At 38.3% G+C, this 22,500-nt stretch overlaps 1 protein-coding gene across 2 annotated transcripts in view; it reads left to right on the top strand.

Moving 5' to 3' along the window:
- grm1b (glutamate receptor, metabotropic 1b) overlaps nt 1–22,500 on the top strand; it is a 61,505-nt gene that overhangs the window by 36,262 nt on the left and 2,743 nt on the right. For both annotated transcript variants that reach the window (NM_001302252.3, XM_087288393.1), the window contains 4 exon segments: nt 5,191–5,437; nt 6,862–7,030; nt 10,177–10,303; nt 15,545–16,475. In NM_001302252.3, the coding sequence (NP_001289181.3) occupies nt 5,191–5,437; nt 6,862–7,030; nt 10,177–10,303; nt 15,545–16,475 (1,474 nt within the window).

Genomic DNA, 22,500 nt, shown 5'->3' with positions numbered 1-22,500 from the left:
TCATATTTATCAGCTATGGTGCCTGATACTGCTTCCCGCTGGCTTGTTACTGATCACCAGATAACGATCCCATAGGGTGTCCCTTGACATTGCCCGTTCCTTTGAATTAATACAGCAATTGTCAGCCACATGTATTCTGATTCATGAGGGAGACGGGCAAGAATGAGAACACGGATGAATAATTAATTTCCTTGCTCAATTAATAATAATGCCACCATCATGTCCATTACTAATTAAATGCTGAGCTGGGTTGCATACATTTTTGTGCTTCGCCATGGCAACTAGAATTCCCTTTGATCTTCCGTTTGAACGCTGCCGTCTTTCTGATTTACTGTCAGTCAGAAAAATAGACTTTCTGTCCTCTTTCCTCTCTCTTAGGAATAATAATGTCTTTGGACACCCTATCGTTCCCTTTCAAGTGCTCAAAAATGACAACAGTCTGGAAATATCATGGCTCAGCTGTTACACTGGGGTTTGTTTTGTGCAGCAGATTCGAATGTTATCATTTGATTGAATGGGCGTTATCAGCTGATAGTTATGGGCCAGTAGTGGCTCAGAAGGCTGTTATCATCCATCCACATGGTTAATCAGCTATACTAATAGAGAAGACTCCAGCTCCAGATCTGTTTTTACATTACTGTGACAGTTGGGTTTCTCGTTAACTTCCGGCTGCAACTGTATGTGATCTATAGCTGATTAACCATGTGGATGGATGATTACAGCCTTCTGAGCCTACTAGTAGGTGCAGAAGGCCCCTACTGGCCCATTAGCTGATAACTACTGATAACGCTCATTCAATTGAGTGATAACATTCAAATCGGCTGGTTTGGTAACAGCGACTTTTTTATTTATTTGGTTATTTCTGCAGAAATGTGATTGATATTTATTTCGCTGAACGATTTACTGAAGTCAACATGAAATCATCAAACTTGCACTGTTTACTTTCCTGATGCACTCCTTTTTTTTTTTGGTTTGTTTCACTCTCAGCGCACGTTATTTTTAAATATATTGCTTGTATGAAAAGATTTGTACTTTTCAGCTTGCAACTTAGGTGAGTGCAGGCTGTCGGATAATGTTGAACAGATATTTAAAGTGACGGTTCACCCAAAAATGAAGATTTGCTGTTAATTTGGCCTTATAAGATGTGGGTGGCTTTTTCTTCCATGGAAAAATAAAGAAGATTGGGTCACACTTTACAAGAAGGTTCCATTAGTTAATGTATTCACTAACATGAACAAACAATGAATATATTGAGAAAGCCAACATACTGGTATACTACATAAACTTCTTCCTCTTCTTCTTCTGAGACTAATTTCTAAATGCAACTCCTCCTAAACCGATTAAGCTAGATAAACCAAACTAACTCCAAACCTCCAAAGTAGTCTGACTCGGGTTGCTATATCTTTTTCAACTGATCTGACTTACGGTTTTCCGAAAACTGAGTTATTAGCTACACCCTAGCAACCACTTACCGCACCCTAGCAACTGTCCCATAGACTTCCATTGTAGAAAACTGCCATTGACTTTACATTCACATACTAATAACATACCAATTCATACTGACAATATACTAATCCATACTTGAAACCTACTAACGACGTACCAATCCATACTAGAAACCCACTAACAAACATACTAACAATATACTAATTCATACTAGAAACACACTACCAATATACCAATCCATGCTAGCAATATATCAATCCATACTAAAAACATACTAACAATCATACTAATCATACTAGCAACATGCTAATTTATACTATAAACATACCAACAATGTGCTAATTCATGTTAGAAACATACTAACGACATACCAATCCATACTAACAATATACTAATCCATACTAGAAACCCATTATCAATATACCGATCCATACTAGCGATATATCAATCCATACTAAAACATACTAACAACAATACTAATTATACTAGCAACATGCTGATTCATACTAGAAACATACTAACAACATGCTAATTCATATTAGAAACACATTAACGACATACCAATCCATACTAACAATATACTAATCCATACTAGAAACATACAACGACGTACCAATCCATACTAGCAATATATCAATCCATACTTAAAACATACTAACAATCATACTAATCATACTAGCATCATGCTGATTCATATTATAAACATACTAACAACATGTTAATTCAAACTAGAAAAAACAAATTGACTGAAATTAGCCTGCTGAGAATGTATTATGTTGTCATTTATATCATTAGCCTACTAAAAGGGCCTGAATATTTTTTAAATAGCCTGTTATTCTTATCTGCAATTTATTTTGTCCTCGTCTTAACAATGAAGTGTTGGGAATTGATTACATTTAACCTTGAACTCCTATTTAGTTGAGGATCCTTCTGTAAGTTAATTTAGTTATCTAATAACGATTTACAGTTAGTTGTCAGTTAATTAGGCTAATAATATTTCCTTCGGCTTAGTCCCTTTATTCATCAGGGGTCGCCAGAGCAGAATGGACCACCAACTTATACAGCACATGTTTTACGTAGCGGATGCCCTTCCAGCTGCAACCCAGTACTGAGAAAAACCGTCGTGTTGGCATAGGTTTTCTCCTGATGCTCTGGTTTCACCCACAGTCCAGAGACATGCTCGATAGGTAAACTGGGTAAACAAAATTGACCTTAGAGTCTGAATGTGAGTGTGCATGGGTCTTTCCCAGTACTGGGTTGTGGCTGGAAGGGCATCCACTGCGTAAAACATATGCTGGAATAGTTGGTGGTTTATTCTGCTGTGGTGACCCCTGATAAATAAGGGACTAAGCCTAAGAATAAAAAAAATGAATCAATCAACACAATTCTTGAGTTTTTTGGGACAACTTCTGTTTTGTGCTAAATCCACTTGAAATTATATATATATAAAAATAATCAAGTTAGCATGAGCCAATTTGTTTTGTGACAACATGACGGAATTAAGCTAACTTTATTCAGTTTTGCAAATGAAATTGGATTGAACATAAAACAATCAAGATGCTTGACACTTAAGAAGTGTGTGGTTTCAGCTTATTTTAGACAAGCAGTTTGAACAAACAGCAAACGTCATGTTTTTAAGTGTACCATGTACTTCTATTATATTAAATGATTCTTCAAGCAATTTATTTATTTGGCCAAAGTTAATATTAGTAAATGAAATATTTCAAGTAAATAGTTTTTTGATGTATGGCTAAAAAATGTAATCATAAATCATTTCAAAAAACCAAAATTCATCCATTGTCATTCAAATCGATTAACTTAACTTGTTTTTTTTTTTACAAATATATATGGATTTGAACATAAAACAATTAAACTGTCCCCAAAGAAATGTCAACAATTGTATTAATTCAGCTCATTTTACATAAGTAGTCTAAATCAGCAGCAAAAATCTTTTTATTTTATTTTAATTATATCCAGTTTGTCATATTTGACAGTGAAAATGCAACTTCACTTCAATAATTCATTCATTCATTCATTTTCTTTTCGGCTTAGTTTCGTTATTAATCAGGGGTCGCCACAGCGTAATGAAGCGCCAAATTATCCAGCATATGTTTTACGCAGCAGATGCCCTTCCACCCTTAACCCATCTCTAGAAAAACTTCAACAATCCAAATGTGTTTTTGACTGTCATACACTGTACAGAATAGAACAACATAAAGGAATTAAGTTAGCTTATTAGTTTTTCACAAATTTAAGTTGATTGAACATAAAATAATTAAGTTGTCACAAAAAAACGTATTGAATTGTGAATTGTGTTGTTTCAGCTCATTTTAAACAAGCAGTTTGAACAAACAGCAAACTTGATGTTTTTAAGTGGACAGTGTACTTCTATTATATTGAATTACCCTTCAAACAATTTGTTTATTAGGGCAAAGTTAATATTAGTAAATTAAATATTTCAAGTAAATATTTTATTAAAGTATGGCAAAAAATGAATCATAAATCATTACAGAAAACCTCCAGTACAGTAAAAAAAATGAATGTTTCCACATTATTCATCCATTGTCGTTCAAATTGAACAAGTTAACTTAATAACTTAATTGTTTTTTACAAATATAAGTGGATTAAACATAAAACAATTAAGTTGTCCAAAAGAAATGTCAAGAATTGTTCATTCAGCTCATTTTATATAAATAGTTTGAATACATTTTTTTAAAATGTAGTTATAAACATTTTGTCATAAATCACAGTAAAAATGCAACGTCAACATCCCATATGTGTTTTTGACTCTCATACACTGTACAAAATGTTCAGTTCCACACAATCTGCGTCAAGCACACGAGTATGCTCCAGCGCAGCCTTCGCACTGTCGCAGACCTCTCGCCGTTACCCCTCGTTGCACTGATGGCAATGTTTACGCTGACACTCACCTCTCAAAAAATGTAACTATATGTCGCAACAATGCATAGTGCAAGCTTTGTGATTGGTCAGTTTGGTATCGATGACGAGTGTGGGGGCTGCTGAGAGCCACAAGCCCGATGGAGCGAGTGTTCACAAGTATCGAGTCTCGTGAAGAAGCTTCCTAAGGAAACTTGTGTTGAGTCTTTACCTTATGATTAAAGTTGATGCATATCTGCTGGTTCCCGCCTCCGAATGAGTGAGTTAGAGCTTCTTGTACATTAAGGAAACGCTCAGAAAAAAACAAAGCACCCATGAAGAAATTCGACACAGAGGAAGATTCAAACCTACTGCCAGCTTGCGTTTTGAAGTGTTATTGCAGAGCAACACAAACCGCACGCAGAAGTATTAATACACGACTACACACAAGGCATGTGCTGTGGACGATCATTTGATGCAGAAGTACAGAATAAATCAGCCTTTAAGCTTATTAGTTTTTACAAGTTTAAGGGGATTGAACCTAAAACAATTAAGTTGTCTTCAAAAAACTCAAAAATTGTGTTGTTTACGCTCATTTTAAATAAGTAATTTTAAACAAACAAACAACAACCATCGCATTTGGGTGCAGACCATGGTTTCAGCTAAAAAACTTCATTAATGTTGTCTCATCACCTACATCTTGGATGGACTGAGGAGGAGTAATTTAACAGCGAATGTTCATTTTTGAGTGAACTGTCCCTTTAAGGAAGTAAAATGCGTTGCAGATGATGTTTCATGTTGACTAAAAGACTCGAGTTGTCACTGAACTGCTCTAATAAGAGCTTTCTGATTTGCTGATTCTCACAGGTTATGAAAGCTTGGAGGACAACTACGTCCAGGACAGTAAGATGGGTTTCGTCATCAATGCCATCTACGCCATGGCTCACGGTCTACATGATATGCATGAGCACTTGTGTCCGGGTCACGTGGGTCTGTGTGAGGAGATGGACCCCATCGACGGCAGCAAACTCCTGGACTTCCTCCTCAAGACCTCATTTGCTGGTGTTTCTGGGGAAGACGTGTGGTTTGATGAAAACGGGGACTCGCCAGGCAGGTCAGTGTTACTTAATGGCCTACCAACGCGATCTCACGGCAATTCGTAACTTTTTGATTTAGTGGCTAATTCGTATGAATTCTAATTCGTACAATTTAGTTTGATTTGCTCATCCCCCAATGAATGTTGGGTTTAGGGGTGGGGTTGGGAGCCACGCCCCCTTTTTAAAATCATACGTTCATACGGCTTAACTCGTACAAATTCGTACGAATTAGCCACTGAACTGACAAATATAAAATACTTATGTTTTCTTGTGAGATCAGAGGGCCTACATAAGTAGCAACAGAGTGATGCAACATATTGAGATTCGGGCCATTAAAAACAGTTGAGTCTTTTAGCACTCTCTCTGAAAACACTTGATTGATCTCAGCTGATGGATCAACATTCACCACATGATCGCTCTCATCGGCGCCATTGTGTGTAACTTTAGGTGGGTTTGCAAACATGTGCACTTTTCATTGTGTCTTCCCTAAACTTCAGCCGTTTGCATTTCCCGCGGTCACAGAAGCTCCCTGTCATCTCAAATTTCAGGTGTTGGTTTCTACAAAAACTCCTTTTAATATGGAGAATATTCCTTCTAGCGTGTGCCGTTGCTTTTATTTAGAACATGATTTAAATCAGCCTTTAGGCTCGATCATTACCCTGCTGAAAAATCCAGCTTAAACCAGTCTAGGCTGGTTGGCTAGTTTAAGCTGGTCGATCAGCCTGGTTATAGAGGGGTTTTGGCCACTTTCAGCCTGGTTTCCAACCATTTCCAGCCTGGTCTTAGCTTTTTAGGCTGGAAAGTGACCAGCTAAAACCAGCTTGACCATCCTGGTTTAAGCTGGACAGAGAAGGTTTTGGGTGGGCTCCCAGAGTGCCTTTAGGCTGGTCCAGCTGGTTTTAACTGTTCATCTCCCAGCCTGTCCAGCTGTTTTAAGGTGGTCGACCAGGCTAGTTTTAGAAAGGTTTTGGCCATTTGAAACCAGCCTGGTCTTAGCTGGTCAGGCTGGGAGATGACCAGCTAAAACCAGCTTGACCAGCCTAGCCAGGCTGGGAGCCCAGCCAAAACCAGCTATGTCCAGCTTAAACCAGGCTGGTCAAGCTGGTTTTAGCTGGATTTAGCTGGTCATTTTCCAGCCTGACCAGCTAAGACCAGGCTGGAAATGGCTGGAAACCAGCCTGGAAATGGCCAAAACCCCTCTAAAACCAGCCTGGTCGACCAGCTAAAACCAGCCAACCAGCCAAGGCTGGTTTAAGCTGGATTTTTCAGCAGGGCAGGCACACTCCTGTTGGTCCTCAATCTGGCAACCTGCGCTTGCAATCCTGCACCTTTAAGAATTTGCATGACATGCAAACCAAATGTTTTTCAGTACGAATACATGCATCTCTGGACTGGTTTTGCTTGGCTATAAGTGATCTAAAGTTTTTTGTTTTTTTTGAAGGTATGACATTATGAACCTGCAGTATGTAGAGCCCGGAGTCTTCGACTATATAAACGTAGGCTCGTGGCATGAAGGCATTTTGAGCATCGATGATTATATGATCCAGATGAACCGCAGTGAGATGGTCCGTTCTGTCTGCAGCGAGCCCTGCTCCAAAGGAGAGATCAAGGTGTGTTTATATATATCTATTTATCACCACAAAATGGCTTGATTTCCATTCCATTAGATGCCCCCTAAAATAGATCGCAAAAGCGCACATGACCCATTCCAGAATTACAAGCATTTTCTGTTCATTTATGGTATACAACAAATGTAAAAATAACAGAAAACTAACTCCATTATTAATGTAAAATATTGCTAAAGGCATAAGTATGATAGGGAACATTTGATTTTGTTACTATTTTTCTGTTCCTGGAGATAATTGAGATCAACCTTTCAGCAAAGTTCAGCTCCAACCCTGATCAAACACACCTGAACCAATTAATTAGGACCTGAACAGCACTTGTTAATTACATTTAGGTGTGTTTGATATGGGTTGCAACTGAAATCTGCAGGAAGGTCGATCTCCAGGTTCAGGGTTGGTCACGCCTGTTTTAAACCATAACAGAGTTGACAATAACAAAGTTGACATTTTACACCATTTTGTGCATTTGGTCAAGATGCTAACTTCAAAATAGACACAACTAGATTTCTTGCGGCGCGGGAATACATTTCCAAATAAAATGTGGTAGCAATCGGTAACTGGTGTAATTTGAATGGGAGCGGGCGATTTAACAAAATATCGTTGTCAATGTTATTTCCTCATTCTTATTGAACATCGGTGCAACCAGTGCTCACATGACTTACACATGCTGAACACATGACCAGTGCTTTCTGCACATGCTTTTTAGGCCCCGTTTACACTAGTGCGTTTTAGTTTTAAAATGGCGTTTTAGAATGAAAACGATCCTTTTCATCACTAGCGTTTCACCCAGCGTTTCTGAACAGCTCTCCGCCTACATTAAAAACGGTGAAAACGCACATCACGTGACCACACACACACAGACACGCACACTCTGGCATGTGCTGCAGTGTGCTTTGAGCACATACCCATATGGGAGCTGTGCACGTCGGACTGTTCATCAAGGATCTCCCGTTGGATCTAATCTCATTATATTTGTTAAACGTGATATTTAATTTACCTTGTTGTCTATATCTAACAACATATTTCCTGACTTTGGTCTTTTGAATCTATTGCTTGTTCTCAGTTAATGTGTTTTAGCTGAGCGCAAGTATAAGTTAGGTTAATATCTTAATGTCACTGCGTACACCGACTTATTCTTAACTTATAACTATGTTATGCTTTTAAAATGGCCATTATTGATTATTAAAACTGATATTTAGGCAAAGAGAGGGTATGTTTCATTTTTTCAATGAAAATGAAAGGAGGCAGTGATGTTATAGACACCGTTTTATTATAAAAATGCATGAAGATTTACTCTGGCACAGTGTTGACAGATTGCGTAACCCTAGCAAAACTTATGCGTTTTAAACACGGCCTTATACACACAGTCTGTGCGCACATCATCTGCATAACGGTCCTCAGAGCAGGCTTTACCAACATGGGAGAGCAAAGCCATCTTTCGGCTTGCATTAGAAAGAGGTCTGTTTACTGTTAGGAAACCTTCATCAGGCAAGTCTGATGTATGGAAGTCTTTTTCATGCTTCATAGACACAAATGAAAAAAAAAAACTCTTTGGACAATGTGATAAATGCCTTAAAGCTTTACCCTTTAGCAGTCACAAGACTGTAACCTCAGGTTTAAGGCGGCACTCATGTCTCATCAAAAAGGGGCAAACAAAACTGACATTTCCTAAATCTTTGCAGGTGCCAGAGCTGTTTAAAAAAGAAATCACAGACAAATGTGTTAAGTTTGCTTGCCAAGACATTCAACTGTATGATACTTTCTCTGGAAAAGGCTTCACACAGCTGTTAATGTTAAAAGCATCGTGACAAGACCAATAAAAATACATACAATCCTTGCACCTTGCAAACCTACAGTTTTATCTGTTAACTCTCTCTTTTGGTAGTACCCAGGGCAACCGGGGGGGACAGGGAGGGTATGTACCCTTCACTTTTAGAGACAGACTATTTAGAAACAGGTGATTAGTATTTATATGAACGTAAACTTTTGGATCTCATACAGCTGTCCCGCCCACTTTTAAAATGTCCGCTACATCTCTGTATCCAATTTAAATATGGGTTTTGGAAACAATCAGGTCTAAATTTAGTGGGAACTGTCGGGTAGGTCAGAAAATTCTTCTAAGCAGGCAGCGATTGAACAAAGACTGAGTATACAGCAGGAACGGTCGGGTGCGGAATTAAACCTGGTGAGAGCGGGACTAAAAAAAAACAGTCCCGCACAGACCTCTACCTCAAACCAGATATCGCAGTACTGTATGTCTGTAAAAAAATCTATACAAATTATTTATTTTTATTCATCTTATTATAGTTTTAAGAAATTGACTGAAATATCAACATCAACATCATATCATCAACATATCATCATCAACATCATCAATATCAACATCAACATCACAACATCAGAGGTGACAAATAACTAATCTACTATCGGTGTATCAAGAGTAAACTAAACAGTTTGCACAAATGAATCAGAGATGAATAGTAACTTGCCTCAATGCTTTCCAGAGTTTGCTGCCAGAGGAAGTGACATCACAAGTAGCAAGTCACATGCTTTTTCTAGTACATATATAAAGATTGTCAAGGCTTTTTTGACCAGGACAGACAGACACACTTTTTTTAGATAACATAAATTATTAATGCAATAGAAATTATGTTTTTTGATTCATGCAAATGTTTATTTAACTTAGTAAATTAAACACAAAAATAATATGAAAATTTGACTTCATGATAATTACAGCTGACGTATGATTCAGAAGGCAGAGTCAAACACATACATTATTAATTAGAGATACCTTGATATATTCATTCATTTTTTTTTCAGCTTACTCCCTTTATTCATCAGGGGTCGCCCCAGTGGAATGAATCGCCAACTTAGGGTTATGTTTTACACAGCGGATGCCTTTCCAGCTGCAACCCAGTATGAGAAACACCCATACCCAGAACTTCTTGCTGTGAGGCGACAGTGCTAACCACTGAGCCACTGTGCTGCACTGTACCTTGTGTTAATGTTCAGAAGTGTTTCATGAATTATTTTGTTTTTGTAAAATAACCAAAAGTTTACCATGGAGATGGAAAATTTACCCGCAATACTAGAATCACTCGTATGTGTAATGTGTTCATATTTCTTCACAGGTGATCAGGAAAGGAGAGGTGAGCTGCTGTTGGATCTGTACACCTTGTAAGGACAATGAATATGTCCAGGATGAGTTTACCTGCAAAGCCTGTGAATTGGGATGGTGGCCGGATGAAGAGCTGCAAGGTAATTCATCAACATTAGCCACATTCTATTCCGCCAATCTGATTTCATCAAGTGGGACATGTTAATGGATAAACATCTGTGTTGATCCTGGAACAACATTCTAATCAGCCAATCAGAATTAAGAGTTTCCCTTTCATGTTAGAGAGGCTTGCGGTTTTTACACTTCTACACTACCTTCTACAAAGTCTAGTTACCTATCCAAGTTTAAGGAACAACAAATAATTTGACTTCTAGTTAATCATTTGGTGTCGGAAGTGGCTTATATGAAAGGCAAAGGCCTCTAGATTACACTTTTTTATTTTACCAAAATAAAATATGATCATGCCTTGAGCTTCAATTATTTAATTAGGACAGTAAGATCTGACTTTGCTTTGACAAAGGTTTTGTCACTTAACAGAAATAATGTCCAGTATAGAATATAAAGTCATGCTGCAACGGAAGAAGAATGAATATTGTGTCTGACTCCATCATGAGCATGGAGGACTGCATCCATACATCTCTGCAATGATTCAAATCTCTTATTAATAAAGTCATCTGAAATGGCAAAGAAAGCGTTCTTGCATCAAGATCTTTTGGATTCATCTTCAATGCCGCCTCCTTCATTTTAGCCCAGACATGCTCAATAATGTTTATGTCTGGTGACTGGGCTGGCCAATCCTGGAGCAGCTTGACCTTCTTTGCTTTCAGGATCTTTGATGTGGAGGCTGAAGTATGAGAAGGAGCGCTATCCTGCTGAAGAATTTGCCCTCTCCTGTGGTTTGTAATGTAATGGGCAGCACAAATGTCTTGATACCTCAGGCTGTTGATGTTGCCATCCACTCTGCAGATCTCTCACACACCCACATACTAAATGTAAGACCAAAACATGATTTTTCCTTCACCAAACTTGACTGATTTCTGAAGAATCTTGGATCCATGCGGGTTCCAATAGCAGTATTTGTGATGATTGGGATGCAGTTCAACAGATCATTCATGGGGAAAATCAACCTTTTGCCACTTTTCCAAATGATCCACTAGAAGTCACGTTATTATTTGCTGCTCTTACAACATTTACATTTACATTTACATTTAGTCATTTAGCAGACGCTTTTATCCAAAGCGACTTACAAATGAGGACAAGGAAGCAATTTACACAACTAAGAGCAACAATGAATAAGTACTAAAGGCAAGTTTCAGGTCTGTAAAGTCTAAGAAGGGAAGTATTAGTAGTATTAGTATTTATTTCTTTTTTATTTTTTTGTACAGTTAGTGTGATATTCAAAGAGGCAATTGCAGATTAGGAAGTGAAGTGGAGACTAAATAGTTGAGTTTTTAGTCGTTTCTTGAAAGTAGCGAGTGACTCTGCTGTTTTGATGCAGTTAGGGAGTTCATTCCACCAACTGGGCAGATTGAGCGTGAGCGTTCGCGAAAGTGATTACTTCCCTCTTTGGGATGGAACCACGAGGCGACGTTTATTCACAGAACGCAAGTTTCTGGAGGGCACATAGATCTGCAGAAGTGAGAGCAGATAAGAAGGAGCAAGGCCAGAGGTCACTTTGTAGGCAAACATCAGAGCTTTGAATTTGATGCGAGCAGCAACTGGCAGCCAGTGCAAACGGACTAGCAGCGGAGTGACATGTGCTTCTACAACTGGGATCGACGACAAGTCTTTTGTCAGGTAGTGTAAATAACTATAATCCAACTATAATTCCCTTCTGATTTTGGAAATAATTTACGGTTATAGTTGGGTTTAGGGGTAGGGAATAGGTATGGATTACATTTTCAAGCAAAAATTATGTTCCAGGATCAACATAGATTTTAATCCAGGATTGTTGTGGAGTTTGCATATTCTCTCTGTGTTGGCGTGGGTTTCCTCCGGGTGCTCCGGTTTCCCCTTAGTCCAAAGACATGCACTATAAGTGAATTGAATAGACTAAATTGTCCGTAGTGTATGAGTGTGTGTGAATGAGAGAGTGTGGGTGTTTTCCAGTACTGGTTTGCTGCTGGAAGGGCATCCGCTGCGTAAAACATATGCTGGAATAGTTGGCAGTTCATTCCTCTGTGTCGACCCTTTATAAATAAGGGAGTAAGCTGAAGGAATATGAATGAATGTTATTGATTGACCTACACAGAGTTGTTATACAGTTTTGGTTATTTCATAGTTGCGTTTTTAAAGCATAAAGCATGTGTCTGAATCATGTAAAGCATCCTCAAACAGTCCATGCAGTCGACCATTCTCCAAATCTGGCATTAAAAACTGATTTGGCTTTTTAAAAGACCTTCACTGTCCTATTTTTTCGAAAGGTTTCCCATGACACCTGAAGGCCATTTATCATTTTTACAGATTGCTTGCACCGTACAACTTATCGCCAGTGACAGCCCTACTTCACTGCCTACTTCTCTGGCCTATTTTCATACGCTGTGATGGTCAATGTCAATGCAGCAGCCCTGAGAATGTCCTAGCAATGTATTTTTCATTAGTTCACTGTAGTACACTTCCATTCTGTGCTACCACCGTAATGCACAGGGGTTGCACAGGAATTGACCCCATTTATCTTTTAAGTATTGAATTTTTGTGTTGAATCACAAACTGTTTAGCCTTATCATACATAAAAGTGTCCGGCCATCATGTTGGTAATGAGGAAGGGTTGATTTCCCTTCTCCTGCTGCAGTCTCTTAAGTCTCCTTTGGCTTGGTTCTTTCTTACGGCCGGTCCCTTAGTGGAAGGGCTGTTTATTTTTAGGTGCGCTGGAAACCTACTTTAGCGTACTTGGTGCATAAGCAAGCTGGTCACACTCTGATGGCCAGTCCTATAAAGACATGCAGCAATGTGAAAGTATATATATACTGTATAGATCAAAATATCTGTTGTTGCATATATATATATATATATATATATATATATATATATATATATATATATATATATATATATATATATATATATATATATATATATATATATATATATATATATATATGTATGCAACAACAGATATTTTGATCTCAACCCTTAGTTTGGCTTCCTAGAGTGTTTGAATTGGTGGATACATTTATAATGCACTACTTTGTATGAATGTACTGTAGTCCACATGCAGCAGAGCAGATTTGAAAAGAGCTCTGTGTTTTTCAGGGGTGCGTTTCCGAAAATCATCGTTAGCCAACTGAGGTAGCAAATTTTTTTGTTACAAACATAGTTTATTGATTTGGAGTTTCCCAAATCCATCGTTCCAACAAACATTCGCAAACTGTGTCGCAAACTTGTATGCTTGCAACTACACCTCTGGAGCTGTAGTTAGAAACATGGTTCCTGCATGGCTATGTTCTACGTATACAGTTAGACGACCCCCCCCCCCCCTCCCCCCACCCTCAATGCCCTATTATTTTACTACATTCTTGGAATTATAAAAAAAGAAAAGCATTAAAGTTATCACTCTTAGGTGTAATTTGCTTTCAACGTATTTTTAAAGTTCCGTTTTGGCGATATTCATTTTTACAATTGCGCTCCCTTAGCAGTGCACTTTGAAAACATTGATGTTCTTTTGAACACAGCTGTGGCTCATGATCAATTTTTATGTCACGTCTCCAAAGCTTGTGAAAACAAAAAACACAGCATACGTTAATGCTTTTAATTTATAGTAGGTTATTTATTTATAAGTATCTGTACTGTATATGACACGGGCCTGGTGGTTAGAACTTTCTGCAGTGGTTTACATGTGTCAAGCTGTAAGAGTAGACTTTAAAAAAATAAATAAATAAATAAAAAATATCCTACTTAATAATAATTATCATCATCATTAATATTATTAATATTATTATTAAAGTCAGATTTTTTTCATTTCCTAATAAGTAATGTAAAATTTCATTTCTTAATAAATAGCCTTATTATTTATCTATTTATATGATTTATATTTGATATTTGAATACATGTTAGCCTTTGTAAGTGATTTGATGTTTTAGAATACAATATGTAATATTCTTAATAATATTTGTAAAGGAAACACAGGCTCTATATGTGTCATTTACATTTATTTAAATTTTATTTAAAAAGTGCATGTTTTTGCCAAAACTAATATTGAATTTTTTTTTTTAAATGCGTGTAGAACAATATAATTTGCACAAATTATGGGGTTCTTCTTTAAGGAAGTTGTTGCTCCTCCCCTTTTAGAGCATCATTATGGGCGTTTTACGTCATAATTAAAGTAGTTCAAATGATAGATCTGCAACAGAGAAACTACAGGTTTTGGGAAACACTCGTCACTACATTGTTCTTTTCCCAAACGATGCATCGTACTAGTTCAGCCGCAAGTTACGTTGTTGTTTGGGAAACACACCCCTTATTAGCCCAGTTCAGAAATACACAGCCCCAGATTTTGTTAGTGGTTGCCTGGGTTTTTGCTAGGAGGTTAAAGGGTGTTCACTCAAAAATTAAAATAACCAAAAAAGAAGATATCCTGAAGAATGTTGGAAACCATTCCACTATTGATTCCGTAGTAGTACTAATGACTCTCATAGTAATTTCCTTTTTTTTTTTTTTTTTTTTTACAATGTCTAATTATTTAGCTTTATGTTTTGTAAGCAAAAAGTCTCAAGTTCTCCTTTTTTTAAACCTTTATAGACAGACTTATTGTGAGCTCCTGTGTTGTAAATCAATTGCATATGCTACTGTTGTAGCCATGCAGTATATTCAAAATACTTCAATTTACTTTTAAGACCATTGTGCTTGACTGTGGAGTTTATACAGGATTACTACAATACCCATAATTTGACCAATAAAACACTGAGCAATATGCATCAAAATATATAGATAATAAGCACCACCTACTTTCACAAAAAGCTCCCTGAATGATGGTGAAGTCAGTCGTCCTTTCTCTCTTAAAATACCTTTAGGTTTGTCGTTGACTGAAATGGATATAAATTCTTTGCTTCAAATTATATATTGTAATGTTGTGATTCTGCTTGTTGCTGGTCGGTTTGGTTCATGGCTTGTAATGTTTTTACCACCACTAGGAAAAAAATGCTGTGATAATTTAATGAGCTATACAAATTTTTTTTATTTGATAATATTGCCAACAGCTTACATTTTCAGCTTTGGGATTTGGGAACTTAATGTGAAAGTCTAATGCCGAGAAATTGTATTGCACACTGCTGAAAAACACACAGCATAAGCTATTATAATACTAACACTTGCATTAGTAACACTTTAAAACACTGTCTTTGTAATCATCAATTTAATGTGTTCATTTTATCTTGTCTCTGCAGTCTGTGAGCCTCTTCCTCTGCGCCACCTGGAGTGGAGTCATCCAGAATCCATCGCGGCAGTCGTCTTTTCATGCCTCGGCATCCTAGTGACCAGCTTTGTCACCTTAGTCTTCATCCTATACCGAGACACGCCGGTCGTCAAGTCCTCGAGCCGTGAACTCTGCTACATCATCCTGGCCGGCATCTTCCTGGGTTACATTTGCCCCTTCACGCTCATCGCTCGTCCCTCAATAGCCTCCTGTTACCTCCAGCGGCTCCTCGTGGGCCTTTCTGCCTCCATGTGCTACTCTGCTCTGGTCACCAAAACCAATCGCATCGCTCGAATTCTGGCCGGCAGCAAAAAGAAAATATGCACACGCAAACCACGCTTCATGAGTGCCTGGGCGCAAGTGGTGATCGCCTTCATCCTCATCAGCATGCAACTGACTTTAGAGGTGACACTGATCATTTTGGAGCCTCCAGAACCCATCAAGTCCTACCCCAGCATCCGAGAGGTTTTTCTAATATGCAATACCAGCAATATGGGAATGGTGGCGCCACTTGGCTACAACGGTTTGCTCATTCTCAGCTGCACATATTATGCGTTTAAAACTCGTAACGTCCCTGCTAACTTCAACGAGGCCAAGTACATCGCCTTCACCATGTACACCACCTGTATCATCTGGTTGGCCTTTGTGCCGATATACTTCGGCTCCAACTATAAGATCATCACCACGTCCTTTTCTGTGAGTCTCAGCGTCACCGTGGCTCTCGGCTGCATGTTTACGCCAAAAATGTATATAATCATCGCCAAGCCGGAGAGAAACGTTCGCAGCGCGTTTACCACCTCGGATGTGGTGCGGATGCATGTGGGAGATGGAAAAATTGCGTGTCGGAGCAACAGCCTGCTAAACATGTTCAAACGAAAGAAGAACGCATCTGGAAATGCCAAGTAAGTAGTTCTGTGGCGTTGGCACCGGGTGCGTCTCAATCAACTCCCTAAAGTTCAGTAGTGAGTGCACTGATCAGGGATTTGTACATTTTAAAGTGTTACATACCTACTTACTACTCCCCAGGCCATTTATATCGAAGTTGATATTTAGCCGATCCATGGTGGTGTTTCGTAATAGAGATCTGCGCGGGACTAAATTTTAAATCCCGCTCCCGCCCGCACCCGCCAGGTTTTAGCCCGAACCCGACCGCTCCCGCTTATATTAAGAATTTATTGTCCCGCTGCCCGACCCGCCCCGGAGAACAAAACCGAAAATCCCCCAGCTATACAGTCCAGACAGACAAGCTGTCTGTATAAACACACACACACACAGCACCAAGCACACACACAGACAAAGCTCTCTCTCTCATACGCGCGTGCACTAACACACACACAAGCACCAAGCAGACACACAGGCGTTTGGTGTTATATCAACTCAAAGGCTTGTAATACCATGTATCAAGTACCAATGTAATACCAAAAGGTTTTATATAAAGGTATATAAATACTGAGTCGTGCCAGCTCAGGGCCGCAGCGCACATTACTCTCGGGCCGATTCCGGCGCGGATGCGGCAGCGTCGGCTCCCTTACGGCCGCCGCATCTGGCACGATTGATTCGTGCCGGAATCGGGCAGTGAGTCCACAAGCATCCGGAGTCCGGCAGCTGGAGCCGGACTGAGTGGTAAGTCTCTGGCAGGCGAGAATCTAGCCGGAACTGGCCCGAGTGTATTTTGCTATCTGGGAAAGCTCTCTCTAACTCTCATTCGCGCGCGCGCACTAACATACACACACACAAGCAATAAGCACACACACAGGCAAAGCTCACTCTCGCTCTCGCTCTCTCTCTCTCTCTCTCTCTCTCTCATTCGCATAGCAATATCCGCGATATTGCTAGACAGCCCGCTCCAGTCCCAAATTAAACCCGTTACCGACCGCTCCCGTGATTTATTCGGAAATTTATTCTTGCGCCGCAGAAATCTGGTCGGGTCCTGCGGCACCCGCGGGACAGCCGCGGGAATGCAGACCTCTATTTCGTAACATCTCATTTTTACGAGGAGGGTCATTAGCCCAATGCTCAACCCCCAACTTGGATGACCTGGACATACACACATACACTACGGACAAATTTAGCTTACCTAATTCACCTGTAGCGCAAGTCTTTGGACTGTTGGGGAAACCAGAGCACCCGGAGAAAACCCACGCCAACACGGGGAGAACATGCAAACTCCACACAGAAATCCCAACTGGTTCAGCCAGGACTCAAACCTGTGACCTTCTTGCTGTGAGGTAACAGTGCTAACCACTGAGCCACTGTGCTGCCCTTACTCAAAATTGTAAAGCGTTACTCTTAAAAGTAACCTTCCCCAACACTGCTTATTCACATCTATAGGGAGCAGATTGAGACGCACTGTCAGTCTCTCAGTGCTGCTGTTTCAGAGCCCATGGGTCTAGTCCTTTATTTCCGGCTTCTCTCCAGAAGTCTGGATCAGGCCATTTCCAGGAGCTTCTTCAATTAACGGCTCTCTCAGACATCTGTGATTTTCAGGTCAACTACAATTAAAGCCTGCGCACCCAGGGGCGTCTGTGCAGCAGGGCTAGTAGACACTGGGGGACTGTAGTACAGTAGCTTTAGATGTATGCAATGGCAAGAATTATTATTATTCTGATATAACCAAGTGAACTAATAGGTATGATTGGATATATGGGACATCGTAGGAATATTGATTATATAAACACTGCTGTATATATTTTTCTTACCACTGTTGATCTATAATGTAAAAATACACACTGCAAAAATGCTTTTGATTAAGTAGAAATATCTAAATATTCTTAAATTAAGAAGCATTTTTTTAGACAAGCAAAACATATTGTCTTGTTTTAAGAAATAATATGCCAAAATTAAGTGAGTTTTTCCTCAAAACAAGCTATTGTGTCTGACTCATCGTTGCAACTCAACAACAAATGCATCAAATACTCATTGGTAAAGTTCCTACTGTAGTATTTCTCACGAACATTACGTGAGATCTTCTTCCTTTATGTCTGTTTGTTGTCTGAGGCAGCCGAGGGCGGCGATTGAGACACGCTGCAGGCTCGTGAGAACGGTGGGCAGGGAGGACTAGCCTTAAAGGCCCAATACACAAGAACAGCAACAAGCTGTTAAGAGCTATAAAACAGAAACCTAAGAAAGCTATAATAAATAATCTGATTGGTATTTTGAGCTGAAACTTTAAAGACACATTCTAGGGACACAAAAGACTTGTAATCTGGAAAAATGTGTAACCTAGGTGCCTTTTAATGTTAGATTTTTTGTGAGGTGGCTCGAGGATGCAGGCCGAGTACCTTAAGGCTGATTTATACTTCCGCGTCAAGCGCACACGTATGCTATGACGCTGACGCATAGCCCTTCGCCGTGACCATTGGCGTCATTGACGTGCACCTCCTAAAAAGTGTAACTACACGTCGCAACGACGCGTAGCGCAAGTTCTGTGATTGGTCGGCTTGGTAGCGCTGACGAGTCTGGGCGGGACCGAGAGCCACGCAAGCCCAATGGAGCGATTGTTTACAAGTGTAGAGACCCGCGAAGGAGCTCCTGATGGAAAGTTTTGTTTTGCGTTTACCTCATAGTTAAAGTTGTTGCACGTCTGCCAGTTCCTGCCTCAAAATGAGCGCGTTTGAGCCACTTGTACATCCCGGAAGCGTTCAGTAAGAACAAAACACAGGCGAAGAAACTCGACACTGAGACACATTAACACCTCACTGCCCACTAGCATTTCGGAAGTGTTAATGCAGACAGAGACAGCCTGCAGAAGTGTAAATGCACAGCTACGCGCGTTGCATGCGCCGTTGGTTACGCCGGTCACTTGACACAGAAGTATAAACCAGGCTTAAGTGTCCCACAAGTGACATTATACAGCCATATCGCACTGCTACGAGTGTGATATTGCGTTTCTACAACAGTTCAACAGCACACAAGGAGTCTAAAAATCCTTTTGTAAGAAGAACAACTTTCTTCTGCCACTCATTCACATCTAAGGCTGACATCTCAACAGCAGAGACCATTGTTCAAAAACACACCATCACTTTAGAGCTAGAATTTAAATGATTCTCTAGCATAATGTCTAAAGTGATGACAAAACAGGTGATTTTGCTCACATTTTAAGATTATAAGCTGAACGGCATGAAATGCCATCAGTCTACAGAGATTTCCCAGTATTGCTCTGTTGTAATCAGAAGTTTACAATAATTAATCCCCATAAATAATCTGCCTATGGGGTCAGAAAAATATTCTTGTCAAAAGGAAAAACTAAGTAATTTAGTTTATTAATTGGCAGATTATTAAACTTGCTTTGAGAAAAAACTCACTTTATTTTGGCATATTATTTCTTAAAACCAGACAAACTGTTTAGCTCGTTTAGAAAATGTTTTTTGATTTAAGAATTTTAAGATTTTTGGTCTAGAAACAAGACAAAAAATCAAAGTGAGAAAAGCATTTTTTGCATTGCAGAGCAGGATGAGGCAAGACGTGCATGAATTTTGTGCTTACAGTAGTAAAATATTGCGCATATATTTATAATATTAAATATATTTACTGTTTTGCAACAGCTGTGGTCATACTTATTTGTATTAATAATATTTTTAAGTCTTTTGTTTTACTTTATTTCTCTCAAATGTGACGTTTTAGGCTCACTAGCACTAGACTATTTTATTTGGGAATAAAACTAATAATTAAAGAGATTAAATGAGAGGATGTTACTTGTATTTTTATTGTATATTGTGCCAATAAATAGGGTAAAAAGTCCAAGAATGCTAATAGAAATGCTTCTATTTTATATTTTTATATGTTACATTTTATAAATTAGCATTATAATATATTAAATACACAGTACTTGTCTACGATTTTGAAACATTATGCTTTTTAAATGAGTTTATTGAAGTATGTTATGCTCACCAAGACATATACATAGACGTATATACAGTATTTCCAATAATGGTAATCTTTTTTGACATTATAGATGTTTTACTGTCACTTTAAATCAATTTAATTTAAATTTGCTGAATAGCAGCCTTGGTTCCCTTTAAAAAACACAATATCCCCAAATAAGTGAACGGTATATGAGGTTTTCTGCATATTAATCACCACAACTGCTTTCAACATTGATATAATAATAAGAAATCTTTATGTCAGTATATCAGAATTATCTTTAAAGGATCATACAGTATTAAATCATATTTTTTAAATATATAACTACAGTTATTATTTTAATTTATAACACTATTATTGACATTATTATTATTATGAACAAAAAATGCAGTCTTGGTTGAGTATGAGGCTTAATTATAAACATTTAGAATCATTTTTCAACTTTTGACGAGCACTTGATATGCAATTATCAAATTCTTCTTATTATTATTATTATATACAGTTGAAGTCAGAATTATTAGCCCCCCTGTTTTTTTTCCTCCCCATTTTCTGTTTAACAGAGAGAAGATTTTTTTTAAACACATTTCTAAACATAATAGTCTTAATAACTCATTTCTAATAACTGATTTATTTTATATTTGCCTTGATGACTGTAAATAATATTAGACTAGATATTTTTCAAGACACTTCTATACAGATTAGTGACATTTAAAGGTTAATTAGGTTAGGTTAGGGTTATTAGACCAGTCATTGTAACAATAGTTTGTTCTGTAGACTATCCAAAAAAAAATTTTTTAATAAATTTTAATAATTTTGACCTTAAAATAGTGTTTAAAGGGTCAAAAACAGCTTTTATTCTAGCCAAAATAAAACAAATAAGACTTTCTCCAGAAGAAAAAAATATTATCAGACATACTGTGAAAATTTCCTTGCTCTGTTAAACATCATTTGGGAAATATTTTAAAAAAGAAAAACAAATTCAAAGGGGGACTAATAATTCTGTCAGCGCTTATACATGCATTCACTGGTTCAGAGGTTGCATATGAAAAGCGACGATCGACGCACAGCTTTAATGTAAAGACAGTGGGATACAATTGTAAAATACAGGAGAATTTCGGCAATACAGGACAGTTTAAATGAATGAAGTGAACAGGAAGTGTTTGTGGAAAAACATCTTTGCGAGGGAACGAGGGAATTTCCTCACCATCACATCCCTTCCGGGTCTCCGTAATAAACAATCTAATATTTGGCATATATTTATTAGGCACCATATATTTTGTACACAACCCAGAAATGTTGTTGTGTTCATAATCTTCTAGAAATTGTGCAGATGTATGTGAAAATTATTTTATTCCTTTGAGGCCAGAATTAATATCCCTCCTGTATATTTTATTTCTCCAATTTCTGTTTAACGGAGAGCAGATTGTTTTCAACACATTTCGAAACATATTAGTTTTAATAACTCATTTCTAATACATTTTATCTTTGTCATGATGACAGTACATACTATTTTACTAGGTTTTTTTTCAAGATACTAGTTTTCAGCTTAAAGTGACATTTAAAGGCCTAACTAGTTTAATTAGATGAGTTAAGGGAATTAGGCAAGTCATTGTACAACAATGGGTTGTTCTGTAGATCAGTGGTTCTCAAACTTTTTTCACCAAGTACCACCTCAGAAAAACCACCATAATGACCAGTACTGAAATAAAGTACGGTAGTGTAGTTGGCTAAATTAAGCAGCTACAGCCTTGCACACTTCAAAAAGAGGCAGTCATATTCATTCAACGAAATTATATTCCATACAAAATATGAGTCTGATCAGTGGGTTCTTGTCACGTGACTCGCTGTGCGGCATTCTGAAAAGTTAAGATGTTTTTAGTTGGGGACGCCTGGAACACGAGCGCGTCTTGCTGCAGTTCTTTCTCATTTTGCTAGCCTGTGGGTTAAATTTTGGCACTCAAGTAACCAAAATGTAACAAGAGAATACGGTGCTTTTTCAAAATCAAAGATTTTTCTAAATAAATGATCGTTCAGGCTCAGATTATAAATAAAACGGAAACAAAT

Source organism: Danio rerio, chromosome 17 (assembly GCF_052040795.2).
Source record: "Danio rerio strain M-AB ecotype USA chromosome 17, GRCz13ab, whole genome shotgun sequence".
Taxonomy (NCBI): Eukaryota; Metazoa; Chordata; class Actinopteri; order Cypriniformes; family Danionidae; genus Danio; species Danio rerio.
This window is presented reverse-complemented; position numbering and strand designations above follow the sequence as displayed.